Consider the following 20,897-nt stretch of genomic DNA (forward strand, 5'->3'; position numbering starts at 1 on the left):
TTAAAAAGCATTCTTAGTAAGATTAAAAACAGATCTAAAGATTTTAAATACTAAAGTTTAAATTTCTCATTTTCAACCAAAAACTGTAAAAAATAGCTTTGTTGTTTGTTTTTTTCGCCAGTATTTGTCCTTTTCCTAATGTGTCCTTCAGCTATGTTATGTTCAGCTCAAATGGCGTTACGTTACAATACGCAAGATTTGCAGACAGTAATGAGACCAATTATTTTTCTATTTTTAAAGTTTTACAAACTTGTTTATATCAAAGAGTATGGGTTACTGATAAGAATAGACTCTGGTATTGGTATCGATAAAACACCAACGATATCTAACGGTTGGAGTTTCTTAGTTGTTTTTTCTCAAACTCGTAACTGTGGTTTTTTTTTCATAAACTGAGAATTAGACACTTATTTCTGCGCTATTATTGGCATTTCCACTGATTTTACTGCATTATTATACTAAAAAGATTGCCAAGTAACGAGCAAAAACTTATTTGGTATTCAACGCTTCTTTTCTTAACTAATTCTGTGATTCGGAAGACTGTATAACATGTTTTGGGAAAAAGAAGACGCTCCGAAAACTTTCACTATCACTCCACGGACATATCTGATTAAATATTATAAACTTTTGGGAGCTATAATTAATATTGTATAGCATATTTAAATATACACGAATAAAATTAGTACACTCCTTAAATACAAGTAAATTAAATAATTTAGTACCTTTAAAAAAGATATTTCCAAAATTTTCGCTATCACTCCAATTTCTAATCAAATATATTAATTCTTGATGATATAAAAGATATATTTCTTGCATATTTGAATAAACATGAATGATATTTCAGATACATAATCTGAAAACGAGAAAACTGTAAACTATTAATCATACTTAAAGATTCAGCAAAAACCAACGGGATTTATTTTAATCGATTGCTCGATAGATTAGACGTCATTACTATGTAATTCAATCGCAGTTTCTCTAGTAAAAGATAGAAACCGACTACCATATACAGTGTATTTTAAATATACAGACAGTATAATCATTTGAAAACATACATAGAAATTAAAGGGCTGATGCATTATCCCCAGGAACCCTCTAGTGCAAAACTTCAAAGATATTCTATTATTAAAGCAAGTCCAAATTCTAACAACGATATCTACTAAGCTTAAAACTTTTGATTTTCTTTTTTTAAGGTTTTTGAATTGCTTTAATCCCTTGTTAAAATATACACAAATATTTTTGCAATTGCCAGCTTCCGGGCACCGGCACTTAGCACGCGGCAGGCTTCTATATTTAGATTCTCATTGTTACTTGTCTTCTAACCGTGACAATTCGCTTTTCAATATCTTTTCAAAGATATCAAACAGTTCGTGGTAACGAACTGTAGTAAGGAGCGACCCGGCTCAATAGTAACCGAAACTCTAAAAAATGGAATTTTGATACCAACAGTTACATCAAAAGAATCGCATTTTAATGCTGATTTTAAATATATAAGTTTATACTCATCAAAGATCAGTCATACTCATCAAAAGTTACGAGCCTGAGAAAATTTGCCTCATTTTAGAAAATAGGAGGAAACACTCCCTGAAAGTAATACAATCTTAACAAAAATCACACCATCAGATTCAGCGCATCAGGAGAACCTTATTGTAGAAGTTTCAAGCTCCTATCTACAAAAATGTGGAATTTTGCATTTTTTGCCAGAAGACAGATCACGGATGCGTGTTTATTTGTTTGTTTTTTTTTGTTTGCTTTTTTTCCCAGGGGTGATCGTATCGACTCAGTGGTCCTAGAATGTCGCAAGAGGGCTCATTCAAACGGAAATTAAAAGTTCTAGTGCCCTTTTTAAGTGACCAAGAAAATTGGAGGGCACCTAGGCCCCCTCCCACGCTCATTTTTTCCCCAAAGTCACCGGATCCAAATTCTGAGATAGCCATTTTATTCACCATAGTCGAAAAACCTATTAACTATGTCTTTGGGTATGACTTATTCCCTCGCAGTCCCCGTGGGAAGGGCTGCTAGTTACAAACTTCGACTAGTGTTTACATATAGTAATGGTTATTGGGAAGCGTACAGACGTTTTCACAGGGATTTTTTGGTTTAGGGAGGAGAGTTGAGGGGGGAGGTTACGTGGGAGGATATTTCCATGAAGAAACTTCTCATGGGGGAAGAGAATTTCAATAAAGGGGGCGTAAGTATTTCTAGCATTATTTGAAAAAACAATGAAAAAATAAATATGAAAAGTTTTTTTTCTACTGAAAGTAAGGAGCAGCATTAAAACAAAACGAACAGAAATTATTACGCATATGAGGGGTTTACCTCCTCGTTATATCTTACTCTTTACGCTAAAGTATTTTTAGTAATTTCAACTACATATTCTACGGCCTTTGTGATTCAGAGGTCATTCTTAAGGAATTGGAAAAAAATCTAAGCTGTAGTGTAAACAACGAGGTTTCGACGAGGGTTGAACCCCCTCATATACACAAAAAAAACATACGAATGCCTCCTCCCTCCCTTCTTTTTTCTCAAAATCTTCCGATTAATTGCAATTAATTAATATGCAAATTTCGTTTTAATTATTTGTCGGCGGAGAGCCGGTTAACTCGGAAAAAAAAATAGAAAAAATGAAGTACTTTTAACTTACGAATGGGTGATGGGATCTTAATGAAATTTGAAGTTTGGAAGGACATCATGTCTCAGAGCCTTTATTTCAAATCCTGACTGGACCGGTGACATTGGGGGGAATTGAGGGGGGACCTAAAATCTTGGAAAACGCTTAGAGTGGAGGGATCAGGATGAAACTTGGTGGGTAAAATAAACACAAGTCCTAGATACGTGATTGACATAAACGGAACGGATCCGCTCTCTTTGGGGGAGTTGGGGGGTGGGGTTAATTCTGAACAAATTAGAAAAATGAGGTATTTTTAACTTACGTAGGGGTGGTTGGATCTTAATGAAATTTGTAGTATGGAGGGATATCGTGTCTCAGAGCTCTTATTTCAAATTCCGACTGGATCCGGTGACATCGAGGGGAATTGAGGGGGGACCTAAAATCTTGGAAAACACTTAGAGTGGAGGGATCGGGATGAAATTTGGTGGGAAAAATAAGCACAAGTCCTAGATACGTGATTGACATAACCAGAACAGATCTTCTCTCTTTGGGTGAGTGGGGGAGGGTTAATTCTGAAAAATTAGAAAAATGAGGTATTTTTAACTTACGAAGGAGTGACCGGATCTTAATAAAATTTGATGTTTGGAAGGATATCATGTCTCAGAGCTCTTATAGTAAATTTCATCCTTATCTGGTGAAGGCGATGTTGGGGGGGGGAACGTAAACTCTTGGAAAATGCTTAGAGTGGAGGGATCGGGACGAAACTTGGTGGGAAAAATAAGCACAAGTTCTAGATACGGGATTGACATAACCGGAACGGATCTGCTCTCTTTGAGGGAGTTGGGGGAGGTTAATTCTAAAAAATTAGAAAATATGAGGTATTTTTAACTTGCGAAAGAGTAATCGTATCTTAATGAAATTTCATATTTAGAAGGACCTCGAAACTCAGATCTATAATTTTTGTATCCTGACCGGGTCCAGTGTCATTAGGGGGGGGGGCGAAAATCTTGGAAAACGCTTAAAGCGGAGAGATCAGAATGAAACTTGGTGGAAAGAATAAGCACAAGTCTAAGATAGTTGACTGACATAACCGGACCGGATCCGCTCTCTTTGGTGGAGTTGTGTGGGGGGGGGGTAATTCAGAAAATTAGAAAAAATGAGGTAGTTGTAACTTACGAACGGGTGATCAGATCTTAATGAAATTTGATATCTAGAAGGATCTTCAACTTTAAAACTCTCATTTTAAATCCCGACCAGATCCGGTGACATTGAAGGAGTTGGAGGGGGAAGCCGGAATTCTTGGAAAACGTAAAATCGAGGATCTCAATGAAACTTGATATACAAAAGAATCTTATGGCCCAGACGCTCCATTTTCAATTCGAATCTGATCTGGGGACATAGAGGGTTGGAGGAGGGAAACAGAAATCTTGGAAACCGGAAATATTGGAAAACGAGATACGAGATTGACATAATTAGTACGGATCCGTTTTTTTGGGGGGAGCTGGCGGTTGTTAATTTGGAAAAGTTCGAAAAATTGAGGTATTTTTAACTTAAGGACGGGTGACCGGATCTTAATGAAATTTGATATTTAGAAGGAAATCATGTCTCAGAGTTCTTACTTCAAATCCCCGACAAGATCTGTTGACATTGGGGGGAGCTGTAGGGGGAAACCAGAAATCTTAAAAAATGCTTATAAATGTCGTAGATACGTGAATGATGCGTAACTGGACTGGATCCGCTTTCTTTGGGGGAGTTGGGGGGTGGGGTTAATTCTGAACAAATTAGAAAAATGAGGTATTTTTAACTTACGTAGGGGTGGTTGGATCTTAATGAAATTTGTAGTATGGAGGGATATCGTGTCTCAGAGCTCTTATTTCAAATTCCGACTGGATCCGGTGACATCGGGGGGAATTGAGGGGGGACCTATAATCTTGGAAAACACTTAGAGTGGAGGGATCGGGATGAAATTTGGTGGGAAAATAAGCACAAGTCCTAGATACTTGATTGACATAACCAGGACAGATCTTCTCTCTTTGGGCGAGTGGGGGAGGGTTAATTCTGAAAAATTAGAAAAATGAGGTATTTTCAACTTACGAAGGAGTGACCGGATCTTAATAAAATTTGATGTTTGGAAGGATATCATGTCTCAGAGCTCTTATAGTAAATTTCATCCTTATCTGGTGAAGACGATGTTGGGGGGGGGGGAACGTAAACTCTTGGAAAATGCTTAGAGTGGAGGGATCGGGATGAAACTTGGTGGGAAAAATAAGCACAAGTCCTAGATACGGGATTGACATAACCGGAACGGATCTGCTCTCTTTGAGGGAGTTGGGGGGAGGTTAATTCTAAAAAATTAGAAAAAATGAGGTATTTTTAACTTGCGAAAGAGTAATCGTATCTTAATGAAATTTCATATTTAGAAGGACCTCGAAACTCAGATCTCTAATTTTTGTATCCTGACCGGGTCCAGTGTCATTAGGGGGGGGGGCCGAAAATCTTGGAAAACGCTTAAAGCGGAGAGATCAGGATGAAACTTGGTGGAAAGAATAAGCACAAGTCTAAGATAGTTGACTGACATAACCGGACCGGATCCGCTCTCTTTGGTGGAGTTGTGTGGGGGGGGAGTAATACAGAAAATTAGAAAAAATGAGGTATTTGTAACTTACGAATGGGTGATCAGATCTTAATGAAATTTGATATCTAGAAGGATCTTGAACTTTAAAACTCTCATTTTAAATCACGACCAGATCCGGTGACATTGAAGGAGTTGGAGGGGGAAGCCGGAATTCTTGGAAAACGTAAAATCGAGGATCTCAATGAAACTTGATATATAAAAGAATCTTATGGCCCAGATGCTCCATTTTCAATTCGAATCTGATCTGGGGACATAGAGGGTTGGAGGAGGGAAACAGAAATCTTGGAAACCGGAAATATTGGAAAACGAGATACGAGATTGACATAATTAGTACGGATCCGTTTTTTGGGGGGGAGCTGGCGGTTGTTAATTTGGAAAAGTTCGAAAAATTGAGGTATTTTTAACTTAAGGACGGGTGACCGGATCTTAATGAAATTTGATATTTAGAAGGAAATCATGTCTCAGAGTTCTTACTTCAAATCCCGACAAGATCTGTTGACATTGGGGGCAGCTGTAGGGGGAAACCAGAAATCTTGGAAAATGCTTATAAATGTCGTAGATACGTGAATGATGCATAACGGGACTGGATCCGCTTTCTTTGGGGGATTTAGATCGTGGGGTTCAGTATTTTGGCGAGTTTGGTGCTTCTGGACGTGCTAGGACGATGGAAATTGGGAGGCGTGTCAGGGAGCTGTACAAATTGACTTGCTAAAGTCGTTTTCTCCGATTCGAACATCTAGGGGGCTGAAGAGAGAGGAAAAATTAGAAAAATTGAGGTACTTTTAACTTGCGAGTGGGTGATAGGATCTTAAGGAATTTTTATGTTTAGAAGGACCTCGCGACTCAGAGCTCTTATTTTAAATCCTGACCGGCATTAAGCCTCTGATTTCCTTTTAAAGCAATCTATTGATTCTTAGAATTTTGCTAGAGCTCATACCATATGAGTTCTTGGCTCTTGGCTCTTCGGATCTCGTCACAAGTGCCATATGAGCTCTTAGCTCTTGTTTTTAAGGTTTTTGAGTTGTTGTAATCCCTTGTCAAAATATATACAAATATTTTTGCAACTGCCAGTTTACTGCTCTTTACACAATTTAATGTATTTTCATACTGTATCTTTTCAAAGATATATGATTATTAAAGCAAATCCAGTTTCTAACAACCATTTTTACTAAGCTTCAAACTTCTCGTTTTCTTTTTTAAGGTTTTTGAATTATTGTAATTCCTTGCTAAAATATATGCGAGTAATTTTTGCAATTACCGATTTTTTGCACTTTACGCAATTTAATGCCTTTTCATACTCTTTCAAAAATATTTGATTATCACTGCAAGCCCAATTTCTAACAATGATGTTTGCTAAGCTTCAAACTTTTTGTTTGCTCTTTTAAGGTTTTTAACGCACTTGGTATTTTACCATGTGACATATAGCGATCGCAAATTCTGTCGGTCTGTCTGTCTGTCTGTCCCTGTTTTGCTAGTTTGGGCCTTTCATATAAGCTTCGACCATCTGCCTCCCCCCCCCCCCCAGATGGTCGAAGCGGGAATCTTAATGAAATTTCATATTTAGAAGAAACTCATGTCTCAAAGCTCTTATTTTAAATCCCGAGCGGCATTAAGCCTCTGATTTTCCTTTTAAATCAATCTATTGATTCTCAAAGTTTTGCTAGAGCTCATGCCATATGAGCTCTTGGCTCTTCCAACCTCGTCACAAGAGCCATATAAGCTCTTAGCTCTTGTTGAATTCTTGTAATCCATTGTCAAAACATTGCAAATATTTTTACAATCACCAGTTTTTTGCCCTTTAAGCAATTTAATATAAATTTCTCAATACGTGAAAATCTTCAATTTTTCCATCTAAGTGTGACAACGTCATTGCAATACTGAGGCATATAAAATGAGGTCACTGACATCAATATTCCTTTTTTCCAAAATTAAAACTTCTGACCTATCTAGACAGTTGTTTTTAGGCCAGAAATATCTTAGGGTGCCTATTTTCCCCCAGGAAATATGCCGTTTTCGAGAAAAAATACATACATAAACACTCATACAATTATTCCTCGTTTAAAAAGATAGATATATATATATATATATATATATATATATATATATATATATATATATATATATATATATATATATATATATATATATATATATATATATATATATATATATATATATATATATGTATATATATATATATATATATATATATATATATATATATATATATATATATATATATATATATATATATATATATATATACGTGTTCAAAAAGAACACGTATTTTTAATGTATTGCCTACTATTGTACTTAATGCTATTATTTTTTTTTCTCTCATGAAGTATGTTAATCGTGAGTGTCTTCCAGAAAAATCAAATTCGTTAATTCATTCAACTTCAACAATATCTACAATCAATCTTACCACGTTTAGGCATCTGTTTCAGTGTTTACATCGAAATTCGTTTTTCCACTGGATACAACAGCAGCTTTAACGATGAAAGGTAAGCAGTTGAGTTAATTTCCCGCCCAATATGTAGCGTTAATATTGACATATGTCAGTAGTTGATGAAAATATGTATCTTTTATGCTTAGAGGTATGATGCATTCTTAATAAAGCGTGTTTAATCAATTGCAATTATTTCCGTTACAGAAACAAGTTATCAAGTAATATACCCTTTCACTCAGGGTCCGGCATATTCTCCCCCCTCAAGAAATACCCAAGTAAAATTTTCTCACGAAAAATACCCCCTGGAAGACTCCCATTGGAAAATAAAACATCCACGTGGAAACCTTCGGGATAAACCGTGGTTATTGCACTCCAAATACCTTATGCAAGTCGTTCAAGTCTAACATGACTTAACTTGGCGCAACATCATGTTGATTTTCGTCTTGGACGCGCCAAAGGACCTTATTAACATACTGTAAAATTTGACCTGCGTCAGATAGGTTTTAAGGATCTACATTTGGTGGGCGACTCTTCCATAAATAAATTTTAGATACAATTATTCGATTTGAAGTTCATGACATCCAATGTATAAAATTTAATCAAAAACTTATTTTCGCTGATCAAAGCGTAAGTTTTAACTAGCTTATCAGGAGTATCCCCTCCGTGGTTTTGAGCGTGCCCATAGGGGATAAATTATTAGAGCTACTAGCCCCTTAAGACGTTATTACGCACATCTGACGCAATAGGGTGCGTGTATAGTACATTTATGTAATTAGGGTTGAGGGTGACGCAATCTTGCGTGACTTTGCACATGGATTTCTTCAAATGTTCCGTAACAGGCTTTAGGATGTTACATATTAGGACGGGTTAGAGTCCACTAGGCAAGCGGGGTTGTATTTTAAGACAAATTTCTTCAATACTTTTCAAGGCAATTCAAAACGTTGAAGACATTTAGCCTTCTGACACATTTTTCAAGACGTTTCAAGACATTTCAAGACGTTTCCCTAGACGTTTGAAGAGATTTCAAGACGTTTTTAAGACACTTTTTCAACACGTTTTTCAAGACATTTCAAGACGTTTTTAAGACGATTTTTCTTCAAGGCGTTTTTCAAGGCGTTCTTTTCATGATTTCTTTAGTTTTGGTGTAATAGGGGAATGTTTACTTGTGTTAAGGACGACGAATTCACACTTGAAATGCTAGAATTGGGGCCTGTGGGGAAATCGCTGCTAACTGTTGGGGGCACACACCTAGGTGTTCCGTAATGACGGTATACACATCGGTGTTACATAATAGTTTCAGCGATTTCGTTTTCTTTGGGATATCCATTTTCTCCCAAGGTTTTTTTTCTCAGGAAACCTTTATATTCAAAAGATTTTTGTCCCCATTATGAATCGTAAGGGGCATTTCCATCCAATGGAATGGTGCCCTTGGCAGCTGCACTATGAAAACCTTTCTAATATTATGTTTAGGGAATATATTCTACGAAATAACCTATTGCACGAAGGAGAAACCCCTGTTCACGCATGCTAGAATGATTAAATATATTGCACCTTCCCAAATGTTTGCAATAATTGAGATGCAGGGGTGAAAATCAATTACTAGAGTTTTATTATATTTGAAATACACATACTTGTTAAGTAATGGTCTTAGAGTATGTTATCTGAAAATTTTGAGGGTTGCTAATGGTTTTTTTGGTGATAGTCTATTGCCCTATTGGAATTGGAATATGCTATCAGGGGTGAAATAAAAGTGAAAGGGACTACAATATGCTTAAAATTGCTTAAACGATTACCAATCGAAGTTTTATGCTAAAACAATCAAATCTAAAGGATACAAATTTTTGTATATACAACTTATAATAGCAAAAAAAAAAATACAAACGTATTTTTAACACACAGAAAAAGCAGTTGCAATTCAATAACAAAAAAAAACAAAACGTGAAAAAAACTCACATTGGATAGAATATATGCAAAAAGAACAATGAATTAAAAAAGGTCCTAGCAATCAATTCCAGAGGGGGGAGGGGATGACATTAGAGATAAGCTTAAGCCCTATTAAGAGCTATTTCTGAATGCTTTTAATGAAATATCGCGTTTCTTTGAAAGAAGACTATGTATATTCTAGCCACCGTCAAAATATGTGGCTAACCCACCCTAGCAAGCTATTCCAGAGGGAGAGGGTTGCTATTAGAGATAAACTTAAGCAATATTAAGAGGTATTTCCTAGAGTTCCTAATGAAATTCCCTTATTTCTTTTAACTAAGTGCAACATTTTAGTTCCCCCACCTCCGAGAAATTCATTTAACAGTTCTACCTTATCTTTAAGTTGTAGAACATGTTACTCAAAGCAATTCACGCCACCGTTGCATTACTCAGCTGTACAGTGACAACTATGATACGTATTATCATTCCTAAGATATTCCTTCCAGACATTTCTTGATAAAAATTATACTTAGGGTCCGTGTCCGTTCTTGTTTTCGTAAGCAAACCCTTTCGTGATGCCCCGTAACACTTCACACCACCACGGCATCACGAGGCTGCCCCCCGTGGCATCCACTTGGCATCCGCTATCAACCCTTTGACATTTTCAACCCTTTTCTACAAAAATAAGCTTATAAATCTAATATTGAACACTCTTTTTATTTGAACAGCGGGACTTGGTATTGTAAGAATGTGATAGTCCTAGGCAATTCACACCAATTAGAAATTAAAACAATTCTTGAACGAACCTTCTCCTTATTTCCAATGTTATGAAAATTGCTTGCATGATAACACCTGGCGGCACCCGCCATGATCATTTAATCGTTTTCTAACGCTTGAATACCCCAATAGATTTTTTTTGTTACTAACTAATTCCGACAATTCCCAACCCGTGTCACATTTTGGATATAACACGGCACCCTCCGCGTCCCTCAATGTGAAGGCCTCAGACGCTAATTCATACAACGATGGCAATATGTGGCTGCCTCATGACAACCCAATGATTCGCATTTTCTATGCAGAAAATGTTGGTCTGAGTGTAAATCATTTTAAATCCTTAAAAGGACTCTTGGGTAATTTTTTCCAATAATCAGTGTTAGATTCACTTAAGCCTTTGCCGCTTTTTCAGTCTTTTTCGGTAGAAGGAGTAAAAGTTTAGGTATTCGAATATCTGATGCATTTTTCTTTATCAGGTATCTTCTCAATCACCCATTGAGCGAAATATTGAACTTCATCTTCAGGGTCATGAACTGAATTCAGGCATTTCTCACAACTGAAGCCTTTCAAGTTGAATAATGGAATGTGTTTATCATATTCCGCTATTAATATATTATCCTTAACATAAACAGCTTGCACACCAAAAAGCAGCATATTTCTCGAATTTTCTCTGGTACTTTTTTTATTTCATGACCATTTTCATTGCATGGTCTTACAATTTTATCATAAAAGCCAGTTCGGTTTATAAATTTAATGTTGCAAACCATCGTATTTTCATGTACTTAAACATATCCTATTTGACATTTCATTTATAGCTATAAACTTCACGACATTGCTCATCTAACAATAGGAATTCCGCTTAAAAAATGACACCACAGAAATAATGTTTCAATCCGATATATTCAAAGTCAATCACATAATACATTATAATAACTGTTGATAAAATAATCAACGTTGACGCACTGAACTCATTTCCACCACTGAAGCATTTGAATCGTATGATAGATCAAGTCACATATGGCTGACCTCCAAAACCTGTTACAATTAGATAATAAGGCTCCCTCGGAACCAAAACAAATCATGCAATAATACGCCGTCATCACATGTAAATATTGGGCCATCTAACCTAACTCAGGATACATGCATCCAACATTCAGCCGCCCTGGGAATTTTTTCAAGGCCAGAGATACATGAGTTTGAATTATATCACAACTGTTACCATCTATTCTGCTATAGTTGGAGATGCCAGCACAACTGGATAAGTTGGGCTGCATTAAGTTAACGACTTTTAAGTTAGGTTCATTTAGGCCACTTTAACGTGTCTGGTCACGTTAACATAGCCTTAGTGAATCTAACTTAAAAGTAATTAACGAATATTTTTGCAGGAAAATGCTGGAAAAAATGTCGTATGTGTCATAATGCCTACTAGAGAGTGTCCTGTGTCAGCCAACGAGTGTCATGACCTGGAAATTGTCACGGAACCTCACAGCCTAGCATTGGATTGGCAAGTTTCTGCTGTTCAAATAAAAAAACAATGGCTTTTTAGTTTTTAGTTTATAATTTTTTTAGTTTATCAATTTATTTTGAGGGAAAAATGTTGAAAAAAACTATATAAACCGTGTGATAATGTGTACCAGAAGGATGTCATCTGTTGTGGTACATTGTGCCACGCTGGCCTTAAATACCAGAAGCCATGAGAAGAAATGCTAATGGGTTTTTTCATTAAGTTTAAACGATCTATTCTTTTGCAAACGAATATTTTTGCAGGAAAATACTCGAGAAAATGTCACTTGTGTGATAATGTGCGCCAGGAGGTGTAGTGTGCCACTTTTAGTTTACCACAGTGGCGTGAATCGTCATGGGGGCATCATGTTTTGTAGTAGAATGCTAGAACATGAACCTTTGGATTTAATGCGTAATTTTCACATGAAAATATCTGAAAATTGTCTTAGGAGTGATAAGGGATGCTAGGAGGTGCCAGAAAGGCTGGCCATATTGTGGCACAGAGGCATGAGTTGCGATGGTGTATCTTGAACGGTTTGCTTGCGACAACATGAACCAATGGATTTAATACGTGATTTTTAACCCTAAAGTATCTGGAAAATGTCTTAGGGAAGATAAGGGGCTGCCAGGAGGGGCCGTCGTATTTTGGCATAGATGTGTGAATTGACATGGTGTCTCACGGAGAGGTGGCATACAAAAAAACACGAATCATTGGATTAAGGTATGATTTTTTAACAAGAAAACATTTGAAAAATGTCTTAGGAATGATGAATGCGTGTCATTGGGCTATCGTAGGGCAGCAACATATTGTCATGGCTGTGTAAATTGGCTTTTTGTGCCATCACATTAAGAGTGGGAGGAGGGGCGGAGGGGCTGTTTTTCATCCGTAGTGTGACACGGGTTGGGAGTTGTCGGAAAATAATAGAAGAAAAAATATTTATTGGGGTATTCAAGCGTCAGAAAACGCTTAAATGATGATGACGGGTACCACATGGTGTTACCATATCAAGCAAGACTTATAAAACTATTGGAAATTAGGAAAATGTTCCTTCAAGAAATTTTTAAATTTTAAGTGGTGTGAATGGCCTTGTACTATCATATTCTAGCAATGAAATGCTATTTCCCACTGTTCAAATAAAAAGGTGTTAAATTTTCTGTTTATAAGCTTCTATTTTGGGGGGTTGATAGCAGATGCCATGTGGATGCCACGGGGAAGGGGGGAGCCTTGTAATACCGTGGTGTTGTGAAATGTTTTGGGGGCATCACGAAAGGGTTTGCCTACGAAAACACGAATCAAATGAACTCTAAGCATAATTTTCTATCAAGAAATGTCTTGAGATGTCTTAGGAATGATAATGCGTATCAAGTTGGTGTGAATTGGCAAATGGGGGCATCACATTGAGGGGGTATGGTGCTGCGTGCCATCCATATTGTGACACGGGTTGGGAATTGTCAGAAAATCATGGCAACAAAAAATAAAAAAAACATCTATTTGGGTTTTCGATCGTCAAAAAACGCTTAAATGATCATGACAGGTGCCTCAGGGAGTTGCCTTCAAGCAATTTTTATAAAACCATGGGAAATAAGCAGAAGGTTTGCCCAAGAAATGTTTTAACTTATAAATTGTTTAAATTGCTTTGATCTATCACATTTTATCAATTAAATGCTAAGTCCCACTGTTCAAATAAAAATAGTGTTCAACTTTAGAGTTATAAGCTTATTTTGTGGGAAAAGGTTGAAAATTTCCTAGGTTTGATGGCAAAGGCCACATGGATTCCACGGCCTTGTAATGCCGTGGTGATATGAAGTGTTTTGGGGGCATCACCGAAGGGTTTGCTCACGAAAAAAGAAGTCAACGGACTCTAAGCATAATTCTTTTATCAAGAAATCTCTATAATTGTCTTTGAATGTCCGTAAATTATCAGAGTCGTCACGAGGCAGCCGCATGTTGCCGCGCAGGCGTAAATTACTTGGACTAACATGTTCTACAGCTTAAAATTAAGGTGGAGGTGTTAAATGAATTTTTCGGATTTGGGGCACTGAAATCTAACGCTTAGTTACAAGAAATAAACGAGTTTCATTCGAACCTCTCAGAAATTCCTCTTAAATATTGCTTCAGTTTATCTTTAATAACAACCCTCCCCCTCTGGAATTGCTTGCTCACCACATTTTTCACGATGGCTTGAATATGCATAGTCTTATTTCAAAGAAACGCTATTTTGCATTAAAAGCATTCATAAATAGCTCTTAATAGGGCTTATATTTACATCTAATATCAACACTTCCCTCTGGAAACGATTGCTAGGGCCCCCAACTTTCTTTTTGTCCTATGTCAGGTTTTCTTCACGTATTGTTTTTTTGGTTGATAAGTTTTTAACTGCTTCTTTAATGGAGCTTGGTATCTACCAAGTGACATATAGCGATCGCAAATTCTGTTGGTCTGTCTGTCTATCCGTCTGTCTGTCGGTCTGTCAGTCACAGTTTTGCTACTTTAGGCAAATCCAGGTAATCTAGGACGATGAAATTTGTCAGGCGTATCAGGAACCACACCAGATTAAATTAGAAATGATCTTTTTCCGGATTCGACCATCGAGGGGGGGAGTGGGGGGACGGTTAAATTGGAAAAATTAGAAAAATTGAGGTATTTTTAACTTACGAACGAGTGATCAGATCTTACCGAAATTTGATATTTGGATGGATATCGTCTCTCGGAGCACTTATTTTTAATCCCTACCAGATCCGGTGACATTGGGGGGAGTTGGGTGACCTTAAATCTTGAAAAACGCTTAGAGTTGAGGGATCGGGATTAAACCTGGTGGGAAAACTAAGCACAAGTTCTAGATACGTTATTGGCATAACCTGAACGGATCTGCTCTCTTTGAGGGATTTGGGGGGGGGGAGATTAATTCAAAAAAATTAAAAAATGAGTTATTTTTAACTTGCGAAAGAGTGATCGGATCTTAATGAAATATCATTTTTAGAAGGACCTCACAACTCAAATCTCTTATGTTAAATCTCGAGGGATCCAGTGCCATTGAGGGGGGGACCGGAAACCTTAAAAAACTTAAAGCGGAGAGATCAGGATGAAACTTGGTGGGAAGAATAAGCACAAGTCCAAGATATGTGACGGAAATAATCGGACCGGATCCGCTCTCTTTGGTAGAGCTGGGGGGGGAGTAATTCGGGAAAAGATCTTAATAAAATTTGATCTTTAGAAAGATCTTGTGCTTTAGAACTCTCATTTTAAATCTCAACCAGATCTGGTAACATTGGGGGGAGCTTGGAAAACCGGAAATCTTGGAAAACGCTTAGAGTGGAGAGATGGGGATGAAACTTGATGGGAAGAATAAGCACAAGCTATAGAAATGTTATTGACATAATTGGAACTGATCCATTCTCTTTAGGAGTGCTTGGGGTTGTTAATTTGGAAATATTAGAAAAATTGAAGTATTTTACCTTAAGAACGGGTGACCAGATCTTAATGAAATTTGATGTTGAGAAGGAACTCATGTCTCAGAGTTCTTATTTCAAATCCCCACCAGATCTGTTGACATTCGAGGGAGTTTTGGGGGATACCGGAAATCTTGGAAAACGCTTATAAATGTCGTAGATACGTGATTGACGTAACCGGACTGACTCCGCTCTCTTTGGGGTAAGTTAGGGCATGGGGTTCAGTGATATTGCGAGTTTGGTGCTTCTGGACGTGCTAGGACGATGAGAATTGGTAGGCATGTCAGGGAGCTCCACAACTTGACTCGATAAAGTCGTTTTCCCCGATTCGACCATGTGGGGGGGGGCTAAAGGGAGAGGAAAAATTAGAAAAATTGAGGTATTCTTAACTTACGACTGGGTGATCGGATTTTAATGAATTTTGATATTTAGAAGGACTTCGTGACTCAGAGCTCATATTTTAAATCCCGAACGGCATTAAGCTTCTTATTTTCCTTTTAGAGCAATCTATTGATTCCTGGAATTTTGCCAGAGCTCATACCACATGAGCTCTCGGCTCTTGGCTCTTCCAACCTCGTCACAAGGGCCATATGAGCTCTTAGCTCTTGTTTGTGTTTTAATAATGCTTTGTAAATTTGTTTTTGTTAAGATAAGTTATATATACAAAAGTTTGTATCCTTTAAATTTATTATTTTAGGATAAAAATTTGACAGGTAATCGTTTACGCAATTTTAATCATCTTGTAGCCCCTCTCACCTTGATTTCACCCCTGATAGCACATTCAACTCCCAATTGCGTAATACACTATTACTTAAATAAAAACGCTAACAGCAACCTGTGATATTACCTGATAACACTCTCTAAAAGTATTAATTAACAAGTAATTTATTAACAATGTATTTCGAATATAACCAAACTCTAGTAATCGATTTTCTTCTCTCCATCTCAATTATTGTAAACTGGGAACACGCAATGCATTTAGTGGTTCTAGCATGCGCGATCAGGGGGTTTTCCCTGCATGCAATAGGTTATTTCGTAGAATCCATCTCCTAAAACAGTGGTTCCCAACCGGTGGTACGCGTATCCCAGGGGGTATGCGAAACCCTCGCAGGGGGTACGCGAAGGTCCCAAAATTAATTTAGTCTACATCTTTAAAACTTGTTTCTGACTCAGTTCCAACATTTCCCTCAAAATCAGATAACATAACCCATTGTACGTAATTTCAGACTCATTTTCAAAACTTTCGCTTTCAGTAACCCGCTAATTTTTCTCCATAGCCGTAAGGTCTCGATGCTAATTTTTCTCCATAGCCGTAAGGTCTCGATTTAAACTCAGCGAGTTCAGTATCTTGTCATCTGTTGAAACACGAAGTTCGTGAATTGTGGTTGCAAACAAAGATGGATAGATTCCTGATCAGGAATAACAAGAAGCCGAATGATGGTACCCAAAACTCTGAACCTGCACCTAAGAAGAAGGAATATGACGAATCATCGGTCAAAGTGCGTCGATATTTGTCAGAATACCTAGGGCTCGGATTTAGTGCGACAAAGTCTGATCCAGTGAATGCACAGTGCGTTCTTTGTGGTCAAGTCTTGGCCAACAGTTCCATGAAACCTACGCATATGAACCGGCATCTCAGTACTGTGCACCCTTCTCATGTCGGTAAGCCCATAGAGTTTTTCAAGCGTAAACAAGAAGCATTCGCTAGTAACTGTTTGGAAATTGCAAAAGTGGCATCAGTTTCTTCAAAGGCTCTCCGGGCTTCGTATGCTGTTTCATATTTAGTTGCGAAACAGAAAAAACCGCACACCATCGCCGAATGTCTGATATTACCAGCACTAGTGAAAGTCAGTGAAATAATGTTTGACACGAAAACTGCTACTGCCCTTCAGTCTATACCTGTGTCGAACAATACCATTTCAAGAAGGATAGAAGAAATTGCAAGCGATATTGTCATGCAGGTTATTGAGCAAATAAAGTTGACGAAGATGTTTGCGTTACAGCTTGACGAAAGCACGGATGTGTCAGGTGAAGCCCAGGTGATCGTCTTTGTTCGATATCAAGATTGTTCTGACATAAGAGAAAATATTCTGTTTTGTCAAAACCTACAGTCAAGAACAACAGGAGAAGAACTATTCAAGGTTATTGACAAATTCTTCGCAGAAGGGGGCATCTTGTGGGACTGGTGTCTATCAGTTTGCAGTGATGGAGCTGCCGCCCTAACAGGGAAGAATAATGGGCTCATGGCCTGGATAAGGAAGAAAAATCCAAAGGTGAAGTGGTTGCACTGCATCATTCACAGGCAAGCTCTTGCATCGAAAAGGATGAACGCACATCTGCACGAGACCCTCAACGAGGCTGTAAAAGTGATCAACTTCATCAAAGCCCGACCACTGAACTCAAGAATGTTCAAGTTGCTGTGCCAAGAGATGGGTTCAGAACATCAACATTTACTTCTGCACACAGAAGTTCGCTGGTTGTCTCGTGGGAAGATTTTAAACAGACTTTTCGAGCTTCGACAAGAAGTTCATATGTTTCTTCTGGAGCAAAAATCTGCATTCAGTTCACTTTTTGAAAACCAGGACTGGGTCTGCAGGCTGGCCTATCTTGCGGATATTTTCGACAAACTGAATGACTTGAATCTGTCAATGCAAGGTTTCCGGACGGGCGAACTCTCCCTGAATTCGAAGATGTGTGCTTTCATCAAGAAATTGGAGTTCTGGCTTAAAAAGGTTCAAAGAAACAGCGTTAGTGTCTTCCCGACCCTTGACAAGTTTGCGGACGATAGTGAAATTGATAACCTCAACACAATCTGTGATTGTATTCGGGAGCATCTGACAAAGTTGCGAGATGAACTTGTGTCATATTTCCCATCGATTATGAACCAAAATAGAACGCAGGATTGGATCCAAAATCCATTTGTTGAAGACGTGACCTCAAGCTCCGGTCTTAGTGACAAGCTAACAGAGAATCTGATCGAACTTGCCAGTGATCGCGCCTTAGAACTGAAATTCCAAAATGTAACTGTTTCCCAGTTTTGGCTGGAGGTGAAAGGAGAATACAAGGAACTAAGTGAAATCGCCATGTCTGCTTTGTTACCATTCGGATCCACTTACCTTTGTGAAGTGTCATTTTCGGCAATGTCATTGATCAAAACCAAACACAGAAACAGACTGAGTGTACAAAATGACCTTATAATTGCCGTTAGTGACATCGAGCCAAGATTTGATAATATTTTCAGCCTCAAGTTTCTCATTGATTTTGTACGTACATTTAAGCACCGTCATATTGGACAATAAATCTCGTGTTTTTGAAAATCTGATTTTAGTTAAGAAAAAAGTAAAACAACGATTCTCAAGAAAGGGGTACGCAAACTTTTTGGGCCTTGACTAGGGGTACGCGGACCGAAAAAGGTTCGGAACCACTGTCCTAAAACATAATGTTAGAGTGGTTTCATAGTCCAGCTGTCCAGGCACCATTCCATTGGATGCAAATGCCCCTTTTGACTCCGAATGGGAACATAAATCTTTAGAATATAAAGGTTCGCTGAGAAAAAAATGAAAATTCCGAAGAAATGAAATCTCTTAAAGTGTTATGTAACCCTGATGTGTTTATCGTCATTATCCAACACCCAGGTGTGTGCCCATCTCAATTATGAGTGGGATTTGTCTTAAAAAAGTGTGATAAAAAAACAACTTGAAGTTTCTGCAAAAACGTCTTTAAAAATGTCTTAAAAATGTCTTGAAATATCTTGAAAATTCTTGAAGAAAAATGTCTTAAAGAAACACTCCCGCTTGACAAGTGGATCTAACATGTTTTATTATTTAACATCTAAAACCTATTACGTAACATTCTAAGAAATCCTGGGGTGACGTCCTGCAATATTGCATCACCCTCAACCCCGATTATGTAGGTATACTATACACGCACGCTATTGCGTCAAGTATGCCTAATAACGTTTTGAGGGGATAGTAGCTCTAATAGTTTACCCCCTATGGGTGCGCTCAAAACCATGGAGGGGATACTGCTCTTATTTGCGTCTCAACTGCGAAACAGAATGCAGTTGTTCATGAAAAAGTGATACTGACTTCACCATTTATCGTATCACTGCAGTTCTATGCCAATGTTCTGAAGGTGTACTGACTATTGTTCATCGCCTTGGATCGTCAGATTTTTTCATCTTTATATCTTTTCATCTCGATTAAACAGAAATTAAATAATTCTACGTGTAGTATATCTGGTGATAGCAAATTTATCTTCAAGGAGTCCTCTTATAACCGTCCCGATCTCGTCGGTCGGCTTGCGAAAAAAAAACAATAATTCGAAAAAATACTGGGAAAGGTGGCCACAAGGAGGGGTTTATCAGTCTACAGAAGTTTTGTCTTTTGCCGTCATATGGTGTATAAAAGAATTTAACTAATTTCCTATTTGCCTTGACTATCGAATAACCAAAAGCAGCCGGTTAATAGTACCCTAAATATTCTCCTGTTTACTCAATTATAGATTCAAAATCACCGAAAATTATAAATTCCATTACAATTCTAAACGAAAAATGATTTTTCTAAGATTGCATTATCTTTATGTTTCTACTACCTTTAGGGCATAGAGAGAACAATATTTCAAATGATCCTCTAACCCCTCTCTACTAGCTTTCGGCGGAAGAAAATGAGCGTAAAACAAGAGCCAAGAGCTCATACGGCATTTGTGACGATATCGGAATCTAAAATTAAACTAGGTGCTAGAGTTATTGATTTCATCGACCTAGCACGTAAAGAAGCACCAAACTCACCAAAGTACTAGAAATTCCCTCAACTCCCCGAAAGAGAGCAAATACAGTCCGATTATGTCAATAACGTATCAAGAACTTGTGCCTGTTCTTCCCATCACGTTTAATCCCGATCTCTCCACTCTAAGAGTTTTCCAAGATTTTCGATTTCCGAGATTTTTGTTTCTTCCCTCCACTCACTACGTCCCGAATTGAAAATGGAACATTTGAGACCTGAGATCTTTCTATATATCAGCTTTAATTAAGATCTGGCCACTCATTCGTAAGATAAACATACCTCCGTTTTCATGATTTCCCCTTCCTCCCCCCCAGATGGCCGAATTGGGGAATCGGTTATCAAGTCAATTTATGCAGGTCCCTGACACGCTTAACAATTTTCATCGGACTAGCACGTCCAGAAGCACCGACCTCGCCAAAGCCCTGGAAAGCCCCCAAACTCCCCCAAAGAGTGCGAATCCGGTCTGGTTATGTCAATTGCGCTTCAAGGACTTGTGGTTATTCTTTCCAACAAGTTTCACGCCGATCTCTCCACTCTAAGCGTTTCTCGAGATTTCCGGTTTTTCCCTCAAACTGCCCCCAATGCCACAGGGTCCGGTCGGAACTTAAAACAAGAATTTTGAGATATGAGGTCCTTTTAAATATAAAATTTCAATAAGATCCGATCACCCGGTCGCAAGTTAAAAATACCTCATTTTTCTAATTTTTCAAAATTACCACCACCACCCCTTACAACTCTCCCAATAAGAGCGGATCTGGTCCGGTTATGTCA

General features: G+C 37.8%; 2 protein-coding genes across 9 annotated transcripts in view; one reads left to right on the forward strand and one right to left on the reverse strand.

The window, feature by feature from the left end:
- LOC136028546 (uncharacterized oxidoreductase YjmC-like) overlaps nt 1-20,897 on the reverse strand; it is a 584,142-nt gene that overhangs the window by 140,721 nt on the left and 422,524 nt on the right. The window lies entirely within an intron of this gene.
- LOC136028329 (uncharacterized) overlaps nt 1-20,897 on the forward strand; it is a 91,614-nt gene that overhangs the window by 13,797 nt on the left and 56,920 nt on the right. For 5 of the 8 annotated variants that reach the window (XM_065706105.1, XM_065706111.1, XM_065706112.1 and 2 more), the window contains exon 2: nt 7,614-7,747. The exons of 1 other annotated variant lie outside the window; for it this stretch is intronic. In XM_065706105.1, coding sequence (XP_065562177.1) covers nt 7,741-7,747 — 7 coding nt within the window. In that variant the 5' untranslated portion in view covers nt 7,614-7,740. Of the gene's footprint in view, nt 1-7,588; nt 7,748-11,774; nt 11,894-20,897 lie in introns of all 8 variants that reach the window. 2 more of the 8 variants (XM_065706109.1, XM_065706106.1) reach the window with 2 other exon arrangements.

Source organism: Artemia franciscana, chromosome 6, assembly GCF_032884065.1.
Source record: "Artemia franciscana chromosome 6, ASM3288406v1, whole genome shotgun sequence".
Taxonomy (NCBI): Eukaryota; Metazoa; Arthropoda; class Branchiopoda; order Anostraca; family Artemiidae; genus Artemia; species Artemia franciscana.